The sequence below is a fragment of the Antechinus flavipes genome, chromosome 6, assembly GCF_016432865.1.
Source record: "Antechinus flavipes isolate AdamAnt ecotype Samford, QLD, Australia chromosome 6, AdamAnt_v2, whole genome shotgun sequence".
NCBI lineage: Eukaryota > Metazoa > Chordata > Mammalia > Dasyuromorphia > Dasyuridae > Antechinus > Antechinus flavipes.
The window spans coordinates 222,610,427-222,633,744 of record NC_067403.1 but is presented as its reverse complement, the minus strand read 5'-3'; the positions used below and the strand labels follow the sequence as shown (position 1 = coordinate 222,633,744).

General features: G+C 34.7%; 1 protein-coding gene across 4 annotated transcripts in view; it reads left to right on the top strand.

Annotated features, from left to right (window-relative positions):
- Positions 1-23,318, top strand: part of KIF18A (kinesin family member 18A) — a 99,787-nt gene that overhangs the window by 51,207 nt on the left and 25,262 nt on the right. For all 4 annotated transcript variants that reach the window (XM_051964355.1, XM_051964358.1, XM_051964356.1 and 1 more), the window contains 2 exons: positions 3,824-3,945; positions 5,852-6,087. In XM_051964355.1, coding sequence (XP_051820315.1) covers positions 3,824-3,945; positions 5,852-6,087 — 358 coding nt within the window. The remainder of the gene's footprint in view (positions 1-3,823; positions 3,946-5,851; positions 6,088-23,318) is intronic.

The window sequence follows — 23,318 nt, the reverse complement described above, 5'->3', positions numbered from 1 at the left end:
ATTTCTCAAAGGAGAGAGCTTTTTTCAATCTACCCATAGACCATAGGTTATGATCTCCTCTGAACTTATCATAGCACAGATTCTATGCTACTTGTTATATTTTCACTGTATGGCAACTTTTTGTGTGTCTAGCACACAGTGTCTTGTCCATTACGGTTTTAATTGTCAGTAATGAACCATTCAAATAGCCTCAAATGGTCACCCAGTGATGTACAGTAGAACCACTTATATTAAAACTTTGACTTAGGAATCAAGGCAATGTGTAGACCTGTTAGGAAAATGGGAAGCAGTCATGATATGAGGGAGAGAAGGTAGAGAATTCAGAACAATAGTTGGAAGATACAAAAGCACAAATTTAGGCTTGACATAAGAAAATCTACCTAACAATGAGAAATAATCAAAAGTGAACTGGGCTGCCTTAGAGATTGTCTCAGCTTAGCTGGATTATCATTTGTTAAATGGGATGTAGAAGAAGGGATTTTTCTACAAGTTTGATTTGGAAGAGATATCCTTTTCCAATGGCCCTTTCAACTATGAAATTCTGTGAAAGTCAGTCTGCTAATGTTTTCTTCATGATGACAAGGAATCAATGAAATCTAAATATTGTTGATCTGACCTAGCTGATTATCTTGGTTTGCAAGGGGCAACTTGTTGGGATCCTCAAGGAAAATGTTTTCAGAACTGTGAAACAAATCTTTATATTCATGGTGCCAGAAATACCACTCCTCCTCTAATGTGAATGAGTGTTATTCCCATGGAACCCACTTAATGGAGTATTTTGACAACTATATTTTTCCTTGGTTTATCTTTGTTTGGGACTATTGTTTTAGTATCTCATTTTATGAGGAGATAGAGGGAAATGTAGTATTGCCCATATTCAAAAGCCTATATTCTTGATGGGGAAGAAAACATACATAGGTGAGTGGTCACCAAAGAAAAGTATTTTATACAGGGGAGTCGAAGGGAATGGTAACTGGCAACCCAGAAGAAATCATTAATCCATCCTTCCTAGGAGCATTATTGTTGATTTGACTGTTTTTTTGGCTGGAGTTATAAAGGAAATATGTATGTAAAGGATAAGAAAGTTCTGTCAAAGAAAAATGCTATACACTGGGAAGATAGGTTTGCATGAAAGGCATGTAAAAGGCCTATAGTGACTTTGGTGGACATGAAATTAAGGGTGAGATAGATATGTCCCACCTGTCAAAACCAAGGGTCACAGAACTAGGAACTTGTTTCAGGCTTAGTTGGAATTACTAGTATCTCAGCAAAAAGTTAGTTGCTAATTCCTACTACTGTAGGGGTACATAGACTGATCCCTTGACCGTATTTGAAACATAATTGATAGTCCATCACTTTAAATTCATCCTACCTCCAAATTTCCACGTTGTTATTGAGTGAACTACCATTTGTCCCATCTGAGTGACACATCCTGTTCATATAGGTTGTTCACAGGAGTGGAGTCATCTTTGCATTGTCATTTTTCCTTTCTTCCCCATTTCACCTCCCCCACACCCATTCAATCAGTTGTGCAGTTTTGCCCATTCTGCCTCCATCTACTTCTTGGAGGTTACAGCAGGCTCCCCATAGATCTCTACTTCGAGCCATCCTCCAGGTAGCTCCAAGAGGCGTTTCCTCAAAACCAGGCCTGTTCGTACCACTCCTCCCCTTGGTGAGATTTCAGTGGTCTCTAGGGTCAAATACAAACTCCTCAGACTGGTGTTTGTGGCCCTCCAAAAACTAGCTCCAGCCGCAGATCAGCTTTGGGGCAGCCTGGGCAGAGCGCCGGACTTGGAATTAGGAGGGCCCGAGCTCAGATGGTAGCTGTGTGACCTGTGCCTTAGTTTCCTCATCTATTAAAAATAAATAACAGGTTGTTGTGAGGATCAAGTGGCAGCATATAAAGTACTTCACAAATGTTAAAGTGCTGTATCAACACTAGTAGTTCTTTATTATTGTTGTTGTTATTATTCATAAGTTTTACATTCCAGGCACATTAAATTATTAGCTAGTATTTAAACTCAGTTATATTTTTCCTCCCTCCTTCCAAAGCAAGCCATTGTCCATGCCTGTAATATATTCTATCCTCACCTCTTGCTCTATTTCTTGAAATTATTGCCTTTTGCTTTAAATTACATAATGAAATCTACTCTATCAGCTCCTTTATTTGCTTCTATAAAAGAGAACCTTCTATTTAACTATTGTATAAATTGAGGTTTCATTTGTAATGAGAATATCCATATTGATATGGTTTAGTATTGGTCCTAATAGTTAAAATAATGTTGGGAGATCTAGAATCTAATTCTTTGCACCCTCTACCTCTTTCCTATCATTCTCCACTTGAAGTAGATACAATTAGGGAATATTTTGTGTTTTTATTTGTCTTGTGGATTGTCATAACCAAACAATTTATTATCTAATGTCCACTTTTCTTTTGAGCCTCTCTATACTTAGCTAGACTGATGATCTACAGACAGCAAACACAATAAACTTTTTTAAAGGCCTATTTATATAGTATTTAATCTTCTTGAATTTTCTTAAACATAACTTTGTCACTGTGTATAATATTATAAATGAACTATAATGATGACTCAGAGGAAGCACACAATTCTGCAAAATCATTCAATAACAATTGTTCCCTTTACTGACACAAATCACAATTCCTCCACATCTCAGGAAATAACTTTAATTAGTTCCTTGGGCCAAAACTTTTTGCTACCAATTCAGTGGGGAGAAATGACTTGTCATGAACTATAACCTTGCCCTTGGACAATGAACACTTTAGGTCTTCCAGTTTGGTGGACCTTTCTTAGTCCTTTATTCCACTGGCATGAACCCATCATGGCACAATAAGGTATCCTGTTTTATTTGAAATATCCATTTTAGGAGACCATTTTCACTGCTCTTTCATTCCCTCTTAAAACTTAATCATGTTGTTGATTTATTTTCCTTTTATTTTCTTGAAATTGAGAATTTTAATTATTTGGGTAAGATATTGATTGTATTTTCTTAGTGATATACAGAAATTTTCAGGGTGGAGAGAATAGTATTTGTAACTAGAAGTAACAAAGCTAGAGGTTCATCCTGACTTTATATGTCAAATAAGACTTTCACACTATTGTTTTAACTCTTTACCATTTCTTTTTTGTATATCTTAATCGTTTTTTCCTCTTGAAAACTGCAATAGAACTTCATTTCCTTTCAGGTTGGAAAAGAGATGTCAGTTATGCACATTCCAAAAGTTTTCTTAAAACAAAAAACAAAATTAGAATAAAAGCAAGACAGAAACTACCAAACTATTTTCCTTTCTTTCCACATCTAAGAGATATAGCTCTACCACACAATTGGAAGCAGCATCTGGGGACATTGGATTCCCTAGGGCTGGTGCAGTAAGAGGCATTGGGAAGCATATAGTTAGAAAGACAGAGCCACCTTATTCACTGGCCTAGGTGGCCAGGAGAATAAATCAAGAATTAAGCAGAAGCTGTCTGTGTATGTGTACATAGTGTGTGGTCAGAAAGGTTTGTGGGCTGACCAGTAGCTAGAGCATGGATTAGCAAAGAGAAAGACTAGTACTTTGTTGGCACCCACAAATTGGGCAGGCCCTTAGAGAAAGATCTGCCCGAGGCTGGGTCAGTCTTTGATGGAGAATGTTTCATGGAATGAATAGTTGGCATAAAAATGAATTAAGCACATATTAACCAATATTAATGAAAAGATTCTGCTTTGGGGATAATAAAGCTTTTAACTGATCATTTTAAAGTTTGACATTAAGCACCTTTGTATACTATTCCATTTCATGTTTGACCTTTCTCTTTTCAAGGAGCTTAGTAAAGATGTCCAGGACTTCCACTTGAAACTTGAAATAAAAGACTTAAAAATGCAAATCAGACATGTGATGAATCTTGCCTCTCTTCAAGAGCAGCAGCATAAACAGACAGAAAAGTAAGTTTTATCCTAAGAAGCTCCTGGTATATTGTTTTAATGTTCTCACTTTATCCCACAGAGACTGGGAAACGGAAGGCATCTCAACAGTCACCACACTAATCCCCTTCCTTTGGACAGGGGGAAGCCGAGGATCAGAGAGGGGCAGTTATCTGAGCCAGGGCACCCAGCCAGTTAGTATCCGGCCACTGTGGCCTGCCTCTGCTGTGGCTATTCTAAATCTTCAAGTAGCATATTCACAGCTGTCTGCTATTAGAACACCAATTAGAAATTAAAACGATAACATTTTGAAAAATAATCTTTTTCCATTCTAATTTTACTTAGAATATGAAATTCATATTCCAAAAAGAGCTTGATATGGTAACATCGTGATAACCACTCCTTTGTTCTTCCTTTTAAACACCTCTTCAGCTCTTCCTCCATTTCTGTCCTCCTGCTGGCTGAGGAACAGTTTATTTATCCAACCACAAGCACAAACGTTGCGGTTTTCATCAGAGTATTTCCTCTTTCCCTCCTTCATTGTTTCCACCACAGCTTTCCCTCAGAGTTGCCTTCATCCCTGAGATCAGCAGGTGACAAGTTGCTTCCTCAACCCTTAAGACTCTTGCCTTCTTTTGTTCACAGTTTGCTCCTGAATTGCCCTCCCTTCATATCTTCTTTCCTCTGACTAAGCAGTCAGGGTCTTCCCCCAAATCTCAGCTGGGCATCACAGCAGGCAGTGATTTCCCCAGTAAACTCCTTTTGCTATTGGCTTTACAGAATTGTTTTGCTCTTGACATGTCATAATTGAATTTTTTTTTCCATATTTAACTTTCATGTTTTTGCCCTTCCCCAGTAAGATTCTAAGTCTGCTTGAAGGATAGTAGCCATATCTTAAACTCTTTTATATCCCTACAACACTTCACACAGTTTTTGCATTTACTAGCTACTCATTGAATTTTTCTTGACTTGATTTAATTTTGAAAATATTTACATATAATTCACATTCATCTGTTTTCCCATTTTAGCAGGTAAAATATTACATATTTTAAAATGCATTGACAAAAAATTTGAATTAACAAATTAAACATGAGTTTTTAAATTGTCTAAGACAGTATTACGTATATAGGAAACAAGTTCAAGGTATCAAAATTATTCTGATCCCTCATACAGTCTTAAACATTGATTTCATTCAACTCATTTATATAAAGTCAGCGGACCATAGATAAGGTCTGTGAAATCATTTGGTAAAGCAACCGCAGGCAATGATGAGCTGAAAACTAGGTACAAGAATCTCCCACTGCTTGAGTTCTAGAAGTTGATAATTTTATATGGCCTTTGGATGATGATATAAATATCTAAATGGCTCTTGGCAGAAAAAAGATTCCCCATCCCAATATAAAGTAATGTATAATTCAGCCTTTTAAATTTCATTAAATCTAAGGATCTAGGTATCATCATTTATTATGAAATAAGTTGAATCCACTGTTGCTAATTGCAAGAACATTAATAATACTTAACATGTACATGTTGACTTAGTAATAAATCCTTCCACATCTGTTATCTTATTTAACCTTGTGGAAATGGCAGCGTAAGTTTCATTGCTACCTCTGCATTTATAAAAGGGGAAAGAATGGCCCAGAGACATAAAATTGCTTAGCCAGTTACACAGCTATTTTGGAAAAGAAGCAAATTTTAAGACTCTGTAAAATCTCTCATTATTTTATATACCTGTTGTTATGATTTGTTAATGTATTATTTAATAATGAAAATGCTGAAATATTTGATTGCTTTTATCATTTGTTCCCCCAAAAATGTCATAGTGGTTTTCCTGTTTTAACAAGTCTCTCTCATACTTTGGGTGAAATTGTGATTGACCTGTTTCCTAAGATTTAATTATAAGGTGTATTTTCCTTGCTTGCTGTAGTCTGCTGAACGCTTTGCTCCCAGTCCTAAGAAAGCAGCATGGAATATTAAAAGAAGCTGGGCTGACAAGTACTGCTTTTGAATCCGACTTTAAGGAAATTGAACATTTAGTGGAAAGAAAGAAAACAGTAGTTTGGGCAGACCAAACTCTTGAAGACTCAAAGCAAGCTGACCTGCCAGAGATCACTGCTCTCATGGCCTTTCCAGAATTAGAACCAGTGCAATCCCTTCCAAGGTGTAAGTAGACTTGGTTTTTGTATCATTATTAATATTTTACTTTGCCTATATGTTGTTATATTTCTAATGGACTAGAATTGTTTTGTTAAAGGCTAAAAGGAAAAAAATTACAATTTGTTGACATACTACATGTTTTCAGCATTTCACAGGGTGTGAGTATTGCATATGAGTGAATTTTTGAAATTAAAAGGTTTTTTAATCACTAATTTTTAAAATATCTTAAGACTATTTTATGAACATTAGTTCTAATATATATTATGCAATTCTCTAATTTCTTAAATAGCATATATACCAAAGAGAATTCAGCCCTTTTTTGATGACTCAAATTCATCATTAAGAAATCTCCCATTTCACTGTAATCCCTTGATGGCCTCCACCCTGACCCAGAAAGAAGGAACATACTATTTATCTCTATTAGTGGTCCTGTATTATTGTGGCCCTGTATTATTGTGCTGTATGGGAATTCTTGTGTCAGACTCTTTAAGATTTTTAAAATTGTTTTCTCCTTGTGATTTGTTTGCTTTGTGTTGGCTTTCCACTTCTGGTACATAATATTCTTTTGTTGTTGAGGCAATTGGAGTTAAATGGTGTGCCCAGGATCACACAGCTAGAAAGTGTTAAGTGTCTGAGGCCAGATTTGAACTCAGGTCTTCCTGACTTCAGGGCCTGTGCTCTATCTACTGGCCAATGAACATATAATATTCTTAAGAACAAGCATTATCTCATTCCTTGTTTTGGTAATCCAGGGCCTAAGATAGTTTCTCATACATAGGAGTCGCTTAATTCATAATGGTTGATTATTGATATCTTTGTTTTTCCATTACCTGCACTTCTGAACATATCCCTGAGCCGTTCTTTGTTCCAAAGAGTAAAAAAAAAAAAAAAGATAAAAAACATTCAAATAAAATTAAATAACCTATTAATTGTTTTTGACATCTGCAATATTCCACATGCATAGAATTCAGCCACTGCAAAAAATAGAGGGATATTAATTTTCTTAACTCTTCTCAAGGGAGAACTTTGAGACATTGAGAACTTTGGGCATTCAGGGTTTTATTTTATTTGTTTTTTTTTCTTTCCATTTATGTTATAATAATTGGATTTGTTACTTCTCTAAATATGCTTGCTTTCCTCTGAAATAATGCAAGTTAATAATCTTTCCATACTTCTCAGAATTCATATTTGCAATTTGTTATGTTGCAGTAATGTCCCATGTGGTTAATTCCTGTACTAAAAAGTGTGTCATCATTCTCCAATCAGTGGACAGCTGTTCTTCTACTTTGCTGTCACCAAAAAAGAATTGCTATGATGAATATTTTGATGCAGAAAGGAATTTTCTTACTATTTACTCCTACTATTACTACTCCTTGGATCATATGCCTAGCAGGAAGTTCTATAGATTAATAATGTGATTATCAACAATATTTTTAAGCTAATTCAAAATAGATTTCCATAGGTTTTCCATAGATTCCGTAGTTTTCCATAGATTTCACAACCATGCACTTAATGTGTCTATTATTTCCAATTCTTTCATCATTGATTATTCTCATCTTGTGTTTTCTTGGCCAATCTGGTAGGCAGCAAACAGAACTTCTTAAGTTGTTTTGAATTGCATTTCTCTTGTTTTCAGTGATTTGAGGCAGTCTTACGCTTATTTAAAAATCCATACTTTCTTTAAGAGCTCCTGGATACTTATCCATTGAGAAAATTACTCTTAGTCTTAGATTAATTCCATTCATAGATTGACTATGAAGTCATCAAATAAAATTCAATTCATATTTTTCCTTTTTACAATAGCTGCATTGATTCCATTGGTACAAAGCTTTTCAATTTCATACAAATTAAATTATCTTATATTTTTTTATTCCTTTCACTTCTTGTAGCTATTATTATATCTGCTCCTCAAAGGCTACTCCCCTGCTGGCATTCTGTTGCTTTTCTTGAGGCTGTAATCACATAATGAAGTTCATATTAGGTTTGAAATAAAAGTAAAGTAAGAGTAAGGGTAAGTAATGAGTAAGAGGATGAGCGCCTTTCCTTATGATTAGAACGCCTAAGCTTTAGTGTCTGGACTTTGTGGTGTGCCTTTCATCTGCTCATTGGCCTTTGGGAAAGAACCTAATTCTGAAAGCTTTGTGGCCATCTCTCAGTGAAGTGAGGTCTTCCAGGTGTTTATATTCTGATTTGCTTCTCTTGTCTGTGACATCATGGAAGGGCATAGACTAACTGGAAATCAGTTTGTAAGAATGCGAAACAAGTTCACATCCAAGTAGTGCTACTGACTGTTCAGAGCACATCCCTTAATGTCCCTGAGCCTTAATTTCCTTATTTGTAAATTAATGTATAAGTTGTATGAGATGACTTCTTGGATCCTTTCCAACTCTTAAAGATTTTATCATTCTGATCTTTTTTGTAAAGAGTTGTGCATCTAGAGAGTGAACAAAACATTTTCCTCCTTAGCACCATATTCGAACAATGAGATAGCATGACAAAAAATGCTTGTGATTCCTTACAATGGACAGCTGACCTCAGAGCCAAGAAGAGCTGGGTTCAAGTCCTATCTCTAACACATGCTGACTGTTTGAGACTGAATAAGTCACTTGACTTCTCAGTATTGTAGGTGGTTCACTTTACAGAGGTTAGAGAGAATGCTGTTGTGCCCTATTAAAGAAGTTTCCTCGTTCTGTAAGCTCTCTCTAAAAAGGAAATCCCTGTTACTTTCTAATGTAACTAACAGTCATAAACTCCTTAATTGGATAATTGTTTTGCTACTGTTTGAAAAAACAAAAATTCTTCTTGAACATCATAACATTACTTAATATGTCCTAAGTCATTTATGCTAATCCTCTATTGTATTTTATTATTTAAAGAAGAAAATAAGATGGGGAGAGAAGCTCAGAGGAGATATAATTTTCTTAAAATCCTTAAGATGGATTTTAGACGAATTTTAGACAAATGCAATTTGTCTCAGAACAGAGTTCAGAACAACTTTTCTTTTTGGCTTTTGATAATACTTCTATTAATATCACTTAAGATCATATTAGTTTGTGTAAGCTGCTTCTACTTGGCACTTCTGGCTCATGTTTGCAATTCACTAAAATTCTCATCTTGGAAAAAAAACATAAATAAAATAAAATAAAACTCTCATCTTGTTCACATGAATTACATCAGATCTTTCCCACATTATACTTATATAATCACATTTTTTAACTCAGGTAAGAAGACTTTACATTTAATCCCATTATGTTGTTAAGTATTATTGATCATTAAATTATCTTCTATAAATTAAATTTATTAATCAACAAGTAATTTCTGAATTCCTACAAGAGTGGCTTTATCCCTCATTTCTTTCTAGACTTTTGGAACCTGTTTGACTCCTTTTAACTTACTTTACTACCAGAGTTCCTAAAGTTAACAACAGAGTTAGCCAATATTGATCTAAATAGTAGCTTGATAGCCACACTTTTCCTTGGAAAGGATTTGTGAGTAGCTTTTAACACAATCCCTGAATGTAAAATAAAAATTTATTTTTAAATTGAACAAACCTACAATTTTTTGAATCAACTGATAATGCAAATATATCTGTGTTTGTTTACATATATAAACGTGCTTTTGCATTTTAATTCACTTAGATTACAATTTATTGGAACCCCATGTAGACAAGATATTCTCTGGCTTTATGGATGAGATATAATTTAATGGTTTCTAAAAGGAGCCACCCAAAGTCGTATTTATTGACTTTTTCTTCTATTTTAGGTATTCTGAAACTATCTGGCAAAATCATTTTTAACTAATGAATAATATATATTCATTATTGAGCAAATCTAGATGTTGCCAATTCACATTTCAACTGCGAGGGTAATCATTCATTTGTAAGGCTTAACCTATATCTACATCCCTGGATTCAATGCATCTCTAACCAAGTTATTCAGGTTGATTTTTAATAGCTTTTTCAAGAAGCAAAATCATTAACAGGATTTGTTATCCACAATATTTGGATAATTTGACTATTTTTAAAGACGCATAAATATTTATGTCCTTGACAAGTTTTTCTCTTGCCTTTTCTTCAACTTGGCCCAAACTTCCTAATCAGATATTATTTCTTTGTACATACTCCAGGTTACATAAATGTCATAGGGTGTTTTGAAATAGTGGGACAGGCCCTGAATTCAGAGGCACTGATCTGCCTTCTGCTACTTTTTCCTGGACCTTCAGCAAGTTGCTGAATTTTCCCTGCCTCTCTTTCTTTATCTGTAAAATCGGCATGTAAAGACCTTTATTAGCCTTTAAGCACTTTTAAATGCCATTCATTTCCAGAATCACATCCCTTACAGTACATGGTGAGCCTGGAGTACTCCTCTCTCCTTTTTCAGATTCCCCTCTCCCTCCAGCCATTAACAATACAGTTGTTCTGCAGCACAGTTCTAGCTGTGTTGTTAACTGTCACTTTAGCAGAAGAGCTCATGACTTCTTGTTTCTTGGACTCCATTGGCACTCAGACATACTTGCATGGGACTACAAAGAAAACCAATCATCCTGAAATACTGTCACAAAATAACATTTTTAAAAGATTGCAGAGCTCAGGGGAAGAACCTCAGTGGCTTCATGTTCTGTGTTCTCCCTCCACCTTTCTCCCATCCATTCCCCAGTCTGGGCCTTGTTCCCAGTTAGCCAGGCCATGGTGTGGGCATCTGAGTGGTTTCCTTTACCAGGTCTTTCCTGGATTCATCCTCCAAAGTGAGGGTTTAACCACGTCCCTTTCCAGCTCAGCAAGCTCCCATAGCTTCCTCTTACCTCAGAGATCAGTCACACTAGTAGTCTTAGTACTTGAAGCCACACCTTTCCAGACTCAATGTGTATAAACTGATTTCATACACTCCCATCTGTTTAAACTAGTTTTCTGCTTCTTCACACATATTATTCCACCTGCCATCGCTGATCACTGGTACAAGCTACCATCCATCCATGCTTGAACTGTGGTCCTTTCTCTATCCACCTCTTAGGGACTTAGCTCAACTGACCCCTCCTCTGTTAGGCCTTTCCTAATAGACCTAATTGCCGAGCTCCACCACCACCACCGCCATCATGGAATTATTTTCTATCTACCTTTGTGCGCTATTTTCTCTGTGATAAGAGTGTGGACTCAGGGTCATTTAATTTTTGTCTTTGTACTCTAGCACAAAGCTCAGGACCTGACATAGAAGGAGGGGCTTAATAAAAGCACTGATTTACTAAATGATTTCCATTTCAGTAGGATTTAATGGGATGGTTGTTTTAAATCATATTTAAGATTTAAAGTTCTTAATCTGGGATCTGAACTGTTTTGTGTTATTGTCATATTTTGATAACAGTTTCTCTTGAAAATTTATGTATTTTTAAAAGTTCTGAGGTATCCATAGATTTCACCAGGCTACTATGAGTCCATGACACTAAAAAAGTTCAGCACCCCTGTTCCAGATGATTTCTCAAGCTAAGTGAAATTAAATTTTTTTTAAGTCTTTTAAAATCCCAGGTCCCATTCCTTTTTCCCATTAAATTGTTCATTAAATTTAATTTTATTTCCAATTTAATTAGATGGTGGATTGAAAGAAAGCAGATAAATTTTGCTGTAATGATTAGCAAGTACCTAGCATTTTATTCACAGAAGTTTTAGAATACTTTTTATCATTGTTTTTTTTTTTTTTGTTTGTTTGTTTTGTTTTTGTTTTTTTGTATTGTTCCTCCCATAGTAGGTTACTTAATAAATATTTAAGTGATTGAATTTTCATCATAAAAACCTATATTACTTTTTCTATTTCTATAAAATAATTTTTGGACATTTTGGTATGGCACTGAATAAATAAATCAGTTTATTTAGGTAGAATTGTCATTTTTATTATGAGTTATTATTATATCATTTATATTATTATGCTCAGCCTATCCATGAGGAACTGATAAATTTAATATTGTTCCAGTTATTTAGAGTTGATTTTATTTGGAAAGCATTTTGTAATTGTGTTTATATAGTTCCTGGGTTTTTCTTGATAGGTAAACTCTTCCCAAATATCTTGTCTACTGCCTGTATTGCACTATAATTGTCAGTTCTTTGCTTGAAGATTGATTATCTTTGTTTTCTAAATCACGCTGGATATCCAGTGCATTCTAGGAGTGCTTAAGCAATGAACAGAACCAAAGAATTTTGCTATTGTTTGGGTATAGAATATATGTGGTAAAACACTAGGAACTCATTTGCTTTCACTAAGATTGAGTTTTTCTAATCTTTAATCACTGATGTATTATATCAACCACATTTATATTTCCATCCTTTAGATTTGTAAAATGTATGTGTATTGGACAAATGGACAGTAACATTCTACAAAACTGTTTCTTACTGGTTCTCTGACTTTTTCCAAGTTTTTACAAAAGATTTAAACCATAATTATCTCTTTCAATATAGGTAAATTCCCTTTATCACATAAAACTTAGCAGTTTGGCAGTATCTGGTTTCTTTTTTGCCTTTTTTTAAAATGAAGATTTAAAAAATTCACACAATAGAATTTGTGACATATAATGACAAAAGATTGCTACGAATTTAGCAATGCATGCTTATGAATTGCATTTAATTATCTACAACAATATCTATATACATCGGAGAATAATAATGCATGTATGTATGAGTCTTAGTTAATTTGATAAAGATTTTTCTGGATTTGAGGACTTACAACAACAGTGAGTTCCATGGTTCACTGAATTGAAACTTAAACATCTGTTTGTGACAATTTCAGGGAACGGAATACATTGCTAGAAATTGTATTACTCCACATATATGGCCAACATTCTAAATCAAACAGCTGCCAATACAATACCCATACTATTATTATGGCCTTCTAACTTGTCTTGCTGAGTTCCTCTCACTTCCAAGTCATCTTCCTTAAGCACAGGTGTGACCCTGCTGATTTCCGTTTTTGAGTCATGAGTGGCTCCTTATTGCCTCTAATATACAAATATATACTTCTTTTCCTAGCAATTGAGGCCTCCTACATTCTGACTCCAGATTTCCTTTTTCTGAAAAAAAATTACTTTAGTGTTATGCCTTGTATATTTATATCCTAGCCTTACTACTATTCCTCTCTTCATCAGACCCTCCTTTATGAAAAAGAAAATAACTAAAAACAGTTGGTAGTACAGACAATACATATGATGATATGTATAATATTCAGTTCAGATACTTTCCTTGCCTCTGTTGTAAGGAGGGAAGAGATATTCCATGCTCTCTTCTCCAGAACATTCATTGGTTTTTCAATAAGTTATATTTTAGTGACAAAGGAGATTGAGCACCTCTTGATGACCTTTCCATTGACATTATTTTAGTTACTGTGTATTTTGTTCTCTTAGTTCAATTTATTTTTCTCTGCATCTATTTATACAAATCTTCCCATGTTTCTCTGATTTCCTCTTAGTTTTTTCTTCTTACTACACCTGCAAATCCATTCTATCTTTCCAGCTGTATATCGAATTGGTCTTCTTCATGCACTCTAGGTTCCAGCCGGCCAAATTGGACTTTTGGCTGCTTTCAGAACTTGGCCTTCCAAATGGCAGGGATAATTTCATTTTTGTCCTATATCCTTGGTTCCTAGCACAGAGTCTTACATATGGGAGGTATTCAAAAGTATTGAATTGCTAGTGAGTTATAGAATAGCAGTCTAGCCCCAGGGCCTTTATTATACTACCCTATTATATATATTTCTCTATGGGAGAATAATATCTTGGCCAATTTGGGTATATAGTCAGCATTTGTAAGAATTGCTTAATTTTTTTTTTGAAATAGATTTAGAAGTTAAAATATCTTATATTTTTTCTTTGAAATACCTCTATAGAGAGACTTGAAAGTAATTGATATTTTTATATGAGATGACTTAATGTATTTTCCTGTAACATTCCCTTGACTCTTTATTAACAATGTCCATTGTACCTGTAATTCATATAGCAATAACTGGATTTTAATATCTTAAATGATTTCCAAAAAACAATTAAAGAAAATGTTTTAAATCCCCCAAAACAATCTTCTGGCACGTTCCCAAAAGGGAATACTTAAGTATGACATATTGTAAGTCTTCAAGGCAGTGTTCTTACAATTTGGCATCACTATGAAAAAGAATTTGGGGCCAAAAAAAACCTATTTTACTATATTGTCAACAAGTATAGTCCATGCAATTTTGTTGTATTTGAAATATGGATTTTAAAATAAGGAATAATGACCACTGTGTAACAGTGGTCAGTTTATTTTCGATCATGGTGTAAAATCCCATTTCCTTTTTCACATCTTGAATAGATTATTCAGTATAGGGGGAAATGCACAAAAGGTTCATGAGATAATCTGTATATACACACACACACACACACATACACACACACACACACACACACATTGGGACATATATCTTAGATGTTACCCAATAGCAATTGATGGAGCTAATACTGAATAAGAAGAGAACTGTCCAGATGACTTTTGGTAAATTACATATTTCATTTAATAAATACAAACTTTTCCATGAAAAAGACCATATTTTAATAGTACTCTTTCTCTGATGAATATATAGAATTTCCTGTCTTGGAAGATAGCTGTTTCTGAAAACTTAAGATTGTACTTCAGTCAGAGAGTAATGAACAGGGATATGTTGAGAATAAATAATCTATATGTTATTGCCAATGAAGCATTGTCCAGACAAAGCAGTATGAGTGTAGAATCTAGTTCTGATTTTAAATATAAGGATTTTAAATATATTTTAGTACAAATGTTTAATTTTATTCAAGAATAAACTGAAAGTCCAGATTGAATAAATATATAATTGTCCACTGTCATAGGGTTGAGAATAACTGGTTTACTTTTCTACTGAGAAGTATGCAAGCTCTTTCTTTATATTGTTTCCCAGCAATCTGATTTCAACTTTCAAAGGTACCTTTAAAATATACCACAATGCATTTTAATTCACTATAGTGAATTAGTGTCTTCATATAAACAGGCATTATGATTTTAGTAGGTACATACTAGAAACCTTGAGTTCAAATCTTGTTTCTGATATGTAGTATCTTGATGATCTTGGACAAGTTACTTAATTTGTATGGTCATTAATTCATTCCTCTGTTTTAAATCATTAAGTCTAGACCTATTGGTGGAGAGAGTCCTCAGGATAAGAAAATAACAGATCCTCTACAAAGTTTAGTACAAAAGAAGAGGGAGGGAAGGAGGGAGAGAGAGAGCAAGAAAGAAAAGGAAGAATGGAGGAGGGAGTTATAAATATTTGCTAAATATTTACTAGAAATGTAACAATAGCATCAGAAAAACTCAGGACTGAAAAAGGAGATAAATTGGTCATATAATAAGACCAATTATTATTGGTGACCTTTGAGCACATTGCTTGCTCCATTGATAGCCCACATTGTCAAGCTAGAAGTCCCACAGAAGGAGAATGCATAAATGAATTATCAGACAACTTTACCCATGGTGGTGAGGTCATAGATCCCTTGAAGTACCAAGTCATTAAAATCACACAGCAAAGAATATTTTATAATGTTATAGCTTAGTTACTTATGATGTTTTTAAATATTAAAAGAGAAATCCTGAAACACTGTGTAAATTAATCTACAAATATTCTGTGGAAAGAACACTGATATTTTACATATGAGATAGGCTGGATATCTTCTGTTTTACTTTGGCATGTCTTTAATGTCCCTTTTTCCCTGTATTATTCCATATTTTCTGGACCAATGTTTATGGACTCTCTGCTGGAAAGATTGATAAGAATATTCTTTGGTATTCAGCATTTTAGAGTAAATGCTTTTACAAGATTACAGTACATACTACAATAGTATTGAACTGATTGCTTTCACTGAAACAGCCTTGAGCCTTGTTAAAAGATTTCTAGAAAATCAGCTGATTGTTATAGCCTTTGAACTTGACTAAGTAATCATGTTTTTAGAAAGTTGATTATGTTATTAAAAAGGCACACTATATTCAATAATTTAATAAGTTTGTTGTCTTTAAATTTGACAATGAGATGGATTTATAATATGGTCTGAGGATATTCAAATGTGATAGAATTTTAAATCTGGGGAGAGAGGGGGAATTACATAGATACTTTTTTGAGTCTTATCTTTCTGACCAGGAAAGGAGCATTCAATTTCATTCTCTTTGGGTGTTAGGGCTTTGGGAAGGGAAGGGATTATGGAGTTCCAATTTGATCTCTTGGCACTGTGTTACAGAATGTTAGAGATGAAAAAGAAAGTACAGATGATTTATTCCATCTCTCATTTTACAAAAGAAGAAACTGATGCCCAGAGAAAAATAACTTTGTCACACCCAAAGAAAGAACACTGGGAGATGAATATGAACTGCTTGCATTTTTGTTTTTCTTCCCGGATTATTTATACCTTCCGAATCCAATTCTTCCTGTGCAACAAGAAAACTGTTCGGTTCTGCACACGTATATTGTATCCAGAATATACTGTAACCTATTCAACATGTAAAGGATTGCTTGCCATCTGGGGCAGGAGGTGGAGGGAGGGAGGGGAAAAATCGGAACAGAAGTGAATGCAAAGGATAATGTTGTTAAAAAAAATTACCCTGGCATGAGTTCTGTCAATAAAAAGTTATTTAAAAAAAAAGAAAGAAAGAAAAATAACTTTGTCACTAGCAAGTTCATCTCGCTAGTGAGTGACAGACTGGTTCTTCTGGTTCCATTTGAGCACCTTTAAGACTAAAAATGCATCAATCATATTGACCGTCACCATTTCTTTCTGTGTTTTTAGTGGCTAATATTGTTCTCCCACTGCCATCTTTCTTTTTATTATTCATCCCATTTCAGTGATGTCATTGACAGAATTAGTGTCCTAAGTTACAGATATAAATATAACGTACAAATGGAGATTCTTTTTCCCCTAAAGCTCCCTACAGGGTGGGACTGTGTAAGAGAAATGAAGTCAAATCTTCTCTCTTCATCCATGACAAAGAATTATTCTGCCTGTTCAGTCACATAGTAGGAAAGACCAAATGATTGCAGAATTGCCTATGCCTTGATTATATTAGAAAGTGCAATCGAGGGGCAGCTAGGTGGCGCAGTGGATAGAGCACCGGCCCTGAAGTCAGGAGGACCTGAGTTCAAATCTGGTCTCAGACACTGTCTAGCTGTGTGACCCTGGGCAAGTCACTTAACCCCAATTGCCTCAGCAAAAAAAAAAAAAAAAGAAAGAAAGAAAAAGAAAGTGCAATCATAGGCTTATCAGTGTGGCACATACCTATACGCACATACATACAAATATGACATTTCACAAGTATACGATGGTTTGTGCCTAGAATTAAAAAGAAGGAAAAGAACAGACTGAATTTCCTTCAGAAACTGTAGAATTGTTTTAACAATCCTTAGTTTCTCCCAGAAGCAGAGGCTCATCTTTTTAATTTCATCATTCTACCAACAGTCATGTTTCATTAGAAGACACGAAATGGTCTCCAACAAATTAAAAAAAAAAATGATACATAGAGGTTAGTTGTGAGATGTATAATGGGCTTGATCAGGCTGTAATATATAACCAGTGTAGAATTTCAAAGGATAAAAATAAGAGGTATTATCAAGGAAGAAATATGTTCTAGTAAGGGAAAATTCATTAGATGTATTATGACTGTGAGCTATGTCATGGGCTGTCCAAGTCGTCTACTAATGATGTCACAAAAAAGTAAGGAATTTGTCCAGTGTGTTTGGTGGATGTCTTACGTTGAATTCTTAGAAAGACATGTATAGGTCACACAGGATAGGAATCCATAAGTGCGCTGCAGTCTTTTTTGAGGAGGAACATGCAAATCAATGAATTTGCAGAGCTATTTGAGTTAAAATGCTTCATAGCTGCAAAATTTTCCATTGAGATGGGCCTTTTTTTCCCCTCCATTTGATAAACTTTACTAAGAAAATTTATAATTCTGACTTTAAATCCATCAAATAGAACCGTCCCTATTGACATGTGCTGGCATTTTACTTATTTGTTCAATTCAGACATTTACTAAATATCCGCGATAGTCAAGATTCTGTGAAAAACTGCTTGAAATTCAAAAACAAAAATCTCCTTACCTTTAAGAAATTTATCACACACTTCTTGTTGCTACTGTTAAGTCCTCTCAGATTCTTTAAGATTCTTGGGATCATATTTTCTTCTTAGCAAGGATACTGGACTGGTTTGCCATTTGCTTTTCCAATAGATTAAGAAAAACAGGCTAAGTGACTTGTCTAGGATCCTACAGCTAGTAAGTGTCATCTTCCATTCAAGTACTAAGCAGGCCTTTCCTTGCTTAGCTTCTAAGATGAGATGAGATCATGAGACAAGACTGGACATGCTTAGGCTAGTATGGCCACAGACTATGGATTACAGGGCTATCATTGAGCTAGTCGTTGAAGAAGATGGATCCAGACTAGGCCTAGGATTTCCTGGGATAAGGCCAGCTCCTTCTCCATGGTTGCCCAAAGTTACACAGCTCTTATAATTCCAAAGTGAGACTTAAACCTTGTCCACCTTAGCTCCAAGGCTGGGTCTTCCTGCACCATGCCACCATTTCCCATAAATGCAGGGTGATGTGAAGATGGCAGGAAAGGTCCTCTGATACCTGAGCTGAATCCCAGTGAAAATAAAGGATTTCAGGAGATAGAACGGGAGTAGATGCCAGGCCCCACAGAACTGAGAAGGAATCCAAGTTTCTGGCAGCCATAGGTCATCTAGCTTAATGGGAATGTCAAATACATGGGGAAGTGGGAAGGGCTGGGAATAAAGATTGTATGTGAAAAAGATGGTTCTGAGTACTGTCATTTCCTATCTTGACTGGAGGTTGGTAGGGAATTTGAGACTTAAATTAGAGGCTCATATACCATTTGCTATTTCAATACCAGAGTCCAGTATCAAAAGACTATGTATGATTTATTGCTGAAAGTAATGGATTAATTTATATGACTAAGATAATGCGTTATTATGGAGGAATGTTTAGGGTTCTCTTTACAGTGTTTACACAAGACTGATGTCTTTTATGTTCACATGAGTACAACTAATGACCATAGTAATATGTCTAATAAATGCATCACTTTTCATCACTTTTTCCCACAGAAGTTATTTTAAGAACAATATCAAATTGCTTAAGAAAATGTTATCTTAAGAGTATGACTTGGCAAGCTGTGGTCCGGATCTGACCCACTGCCTTTAATTAATGGCCCAGCCCATGAATTAAAATCATTTTTTTAACATCTTTTAATTAGAGTATTTTAAGAATAAAACCTTTCTTAATATGGGAGCCCTAGTTTGCCAACCCTTGCCTTGGAATTACATAGATGGAATGATATAGCAGGAAAGTATTTAGAATCTAGAATCAAAAGACCTTACCTTGGACAAGTTCCTTATCTTAACCTCTTTGCCTGTTGGTTTTCTCATCTGCCTAAGAAAGAAGTGACTTGGAATGCATGACTTCTGATTTCTATTTTTTTAAAATAACTTTTTATTGATAGAACCCACGCCAGGGTAATTTTTTACAGCATTATCCCTTGCACCCACTTCTGTTCTGATTTTTCCCCTTCCTTCCTCCACCCCCTCCCCTACATGACAAGCAGTCCTTTACATGTTAAATAGGTTACAGTATATCCTAGATACAATATATGCTTGCAGAACCGAACAGTTCTCTTGTTGCACAGGGAGAATTGGATTCAGAAGGTATAAATAACCCGGGAAGAAAAATAAAAATGCAAGCAGTTTATATTCATTTCCCAGTGTTCTTTCTTTGGGTGTAGCTGCTTCTGTCCATCCTTGATCAATTGAAACTGAATTAGCTCTCTTTCTCGAAGAGATCCATTTCCATCAGAATACATCCTCAAACAGTGTATCGTTGTTGAGGTATACAATGATCTCCTGGTTCTGCTCATCTCACTTAGCATCAGTCCATGTAGGTCTCTCCAAGCCTCTCTGTATTCATCCTGCTGGTCGTTCCTTACAGAACAATAATATTCCATAACATTCATATACCACAATTTACCCAACCATTCTCCAATCGATGGGCATCCATTCATTTTCCAGCTTTTAGCCACTACAAATAGGGCTGCCACAAACATTTTGGCACATACAGGTCCCTTTCCCTTCTTTAGTATCTCTTTGGGGTATAAGCCCAGTAGAAACACTGCAGGATCAAAGGGTATGCACAGTTTGATAACTTTTTGAGCATAGTTCCAAATTGCTCTCCAGAATGGCTGGATGTGTTCACAATTCCACCAACAATGTATCAGTGTCCCTGTTTTCCCACATCCCCTTCAACATTCCGCATTATCTTTCCCTGTCACTCTAGCCAATCTGACAGGTGTGTAGTGGTATCTCAGAGTTGTCTTAATTTGCATTTCTCTGATTAATAATGATTTGGAGCATATTTTCATATGTCTATAAATAGTTTCAATTTCCTCGTCTGAGAATTGTCTGTTCGTATCCTTTGACCATTTATCAATTGGAGAATGGCTTGGTTTCTTATAAATTAGAGTCAATTCTCTATATATTTTGGAAATGAGGCCTTTATCAGAACCTTTGACTGTAAAAATGTTTTCCCAGTTTATTGTTTTCCTTCTAATCTTGTCTGCATTTGTTTTGTTTGTACAAAAACTTTTCAATTTGATATAATCAAAATTTTCTATTTTGTGGTCAATAGTAATCTCTAGTTCTTTTTTGGTCATAAATTCCTCCTTCTTCCACAGGTCTGAGAGGTAAACTATCCTATGCTCTTCCAATTTATTTATAATCTCATTCTTTATGCCTAGGTCATGAACCCATTTTGATCTAAGTGTTTGATTTGGTGTTAAGTGAGGGTCAGTGCCTAGTTTTTGCCTACTGATTTCCAATTTTCCCAGCAATTTTTGTCAAATAATGCGTTCTTATCCCAAAAACTGGGATTTACTATATTATTACTATATTATTATACTATATTATTTTTTTACTTTACTATTATTATTTTATTATTATTAAATACTATATTATTAAAGTTATTGGCTATTTTGTCCTTTGAACCTAACCTATTCCATTGACCAACTAGTCTATTTCTTAGCCAATACCAGATGGTTTTAGTAACTGCTGCTTTATAATATAATTTTAGATCTGGTATAGCTAGGCCACCTTCATTTGATTTTTTTCATTAATTTTTTTCATTAATTCCCTTGAAATTCTTGACCCTTTGTTTTTCCATATGAACTTTGTTGTTATTTTTTCTAGTTCATCAAAGTAGTTTTTTGGGAGTCTGATTGGTATAGCTCTAAATAAATAGATTAGTTTAGGTAGTATTATGACTTCTGATTTCATTGCTCCTCACTGAATGTTAAAATAGTTAAAATTCATTCAAATTGTGTTGTATTATATCACTATAATATATTGTATCATTTGCGATTGTGAATTCCATGAGTCAGAAAGTGATTAGGAACCCATCTTTATGATTAGTACAGTAATTGTATCGGTCTTTTTTAGCTTCAAAATGTTTATTCAAATACATATATTAATACATGGTTTTACTTTAGCTGAACTTTGCCAACTAATTTTAATTTAGCACAATTTCCTGAAATATCTTCTCATGTTCATATTAACAATCAAGCAAGAAGAAGAAAAACCCTTGTCATCATTCTTTCCCAAACCTCAATTAGCTTTGATCCCATTCATCAATGTCTCCCTGTCATGGATCCTACTTTGCAGACTCTGTGACTCATGTTTGTTAAATACTCCATTCTGCTTTCCATGGTAATTTCCAGCTCTGTAAATCTCTTCAAGTTTCTAAGTGTCATTTTTTGATAAATTAGTTCCTCTGAGTAAAGACATTCTGGACAGTTGATATGGCATACCACAAAATGACCTCAAAAGACCTGCCTGGTTTTTGTTGTCATTTTTTTTTTAAGAGAGCAAGATTTTTAACTTAGACTCATTAATACATTCTATAGTCCATTCCCTTAAATGAACCATCTGTAGAAAACTTTTTTTTTCTAAAGCTCAAAAATAAATGTTAATATCCCTCATCTTAGAAAGTATAGTGACCTAGTATTTTTTTTTTCAAAAAAGTCAGTATATAATTGTGTTTGATAATAAGGTCTACTTAAAAAAAAAGTGAATAATATTCTTTAATTCAGTTTAGTCTCATTCAGTTTGTTCTTCTCCTACAACATAACATCAAAAAATGGGTATGTTTTCTTTTTGAGTATGTATAATCTGATCTAAATAAATTTTCCAGTTTTTTGTTAGGCTCTTCCTCAGGCTATCAGAGTGAATCTCTTTTTAAAACTCAAGTTTAAAGTTTCTTCCAAGAGACAAATGTTCTATTTCAGGTTCTATAGCTAGCATATTTTCTCAGTGTTAAAAAGTTAAGGAATGGCTGGACAGAACTGTTAGGTCATTGATAACAAAAACTGTCTTATTAAACTTTGTATTTTTTAAACCAACTCCCCCCAATACTAACAACCCTCTCAGTACCATCACTGACCTAACACATGACCCAGGTATCCATGTGACTTAGGAGTTGGAAAGGAAACTCAGGAATCATCTCATCCACCCTCCCCTCTTTACAAGGAAACAAATGGAGTCCTGGAGCCCACTTTTTCCAAGTAAGAAATTTGTAGAGCTGATTGCTAACTCCATATCCAGCACTTTTTCACACTGTACCATGCATCTTTCCAGGTAATGGGTGTTTTATGAATCTCCTTCTGAATTAGCTTTGATGTTGATTGGTATCCCCCCTGCTTAGTAAAGAGGGCTGAGAGGCAAAATCTAAAATATGCTTGTTCATTGATTTACCTGCAGTGATTTCAGAATGGAGTGCAAGGAAGGGAGAGATTGTTTCATTCTTTTCATATTTCCTCAATTAGTACTAAAAAGCATTTTGCATAATTCAAATCTCTATGAAAGAATTTTTAATGTACCTACTCAGATTAATTCCTATTAGAACCATTGAAACTATCCCAAGTTTCCCTTTCATCAACATATTAATGCAGTTGAGTACCTGAGAACAAAAACTAACATCTATTGGTCTTCTCTTGGTCCTAGAAAGGTTATGACATTTAAGTGGCTGGCCCTTCCTGAGGGGTCTTAATACTCCTTAGTTAAGAAGCTTACATTTCTAATAAAGAAATACAAAATATGTAGCCAGTTCTAAAGGAGCTCACAGTCTACTTCACAAAATAACATGCAAACTCTACTGTATACAAATATCCAGGATA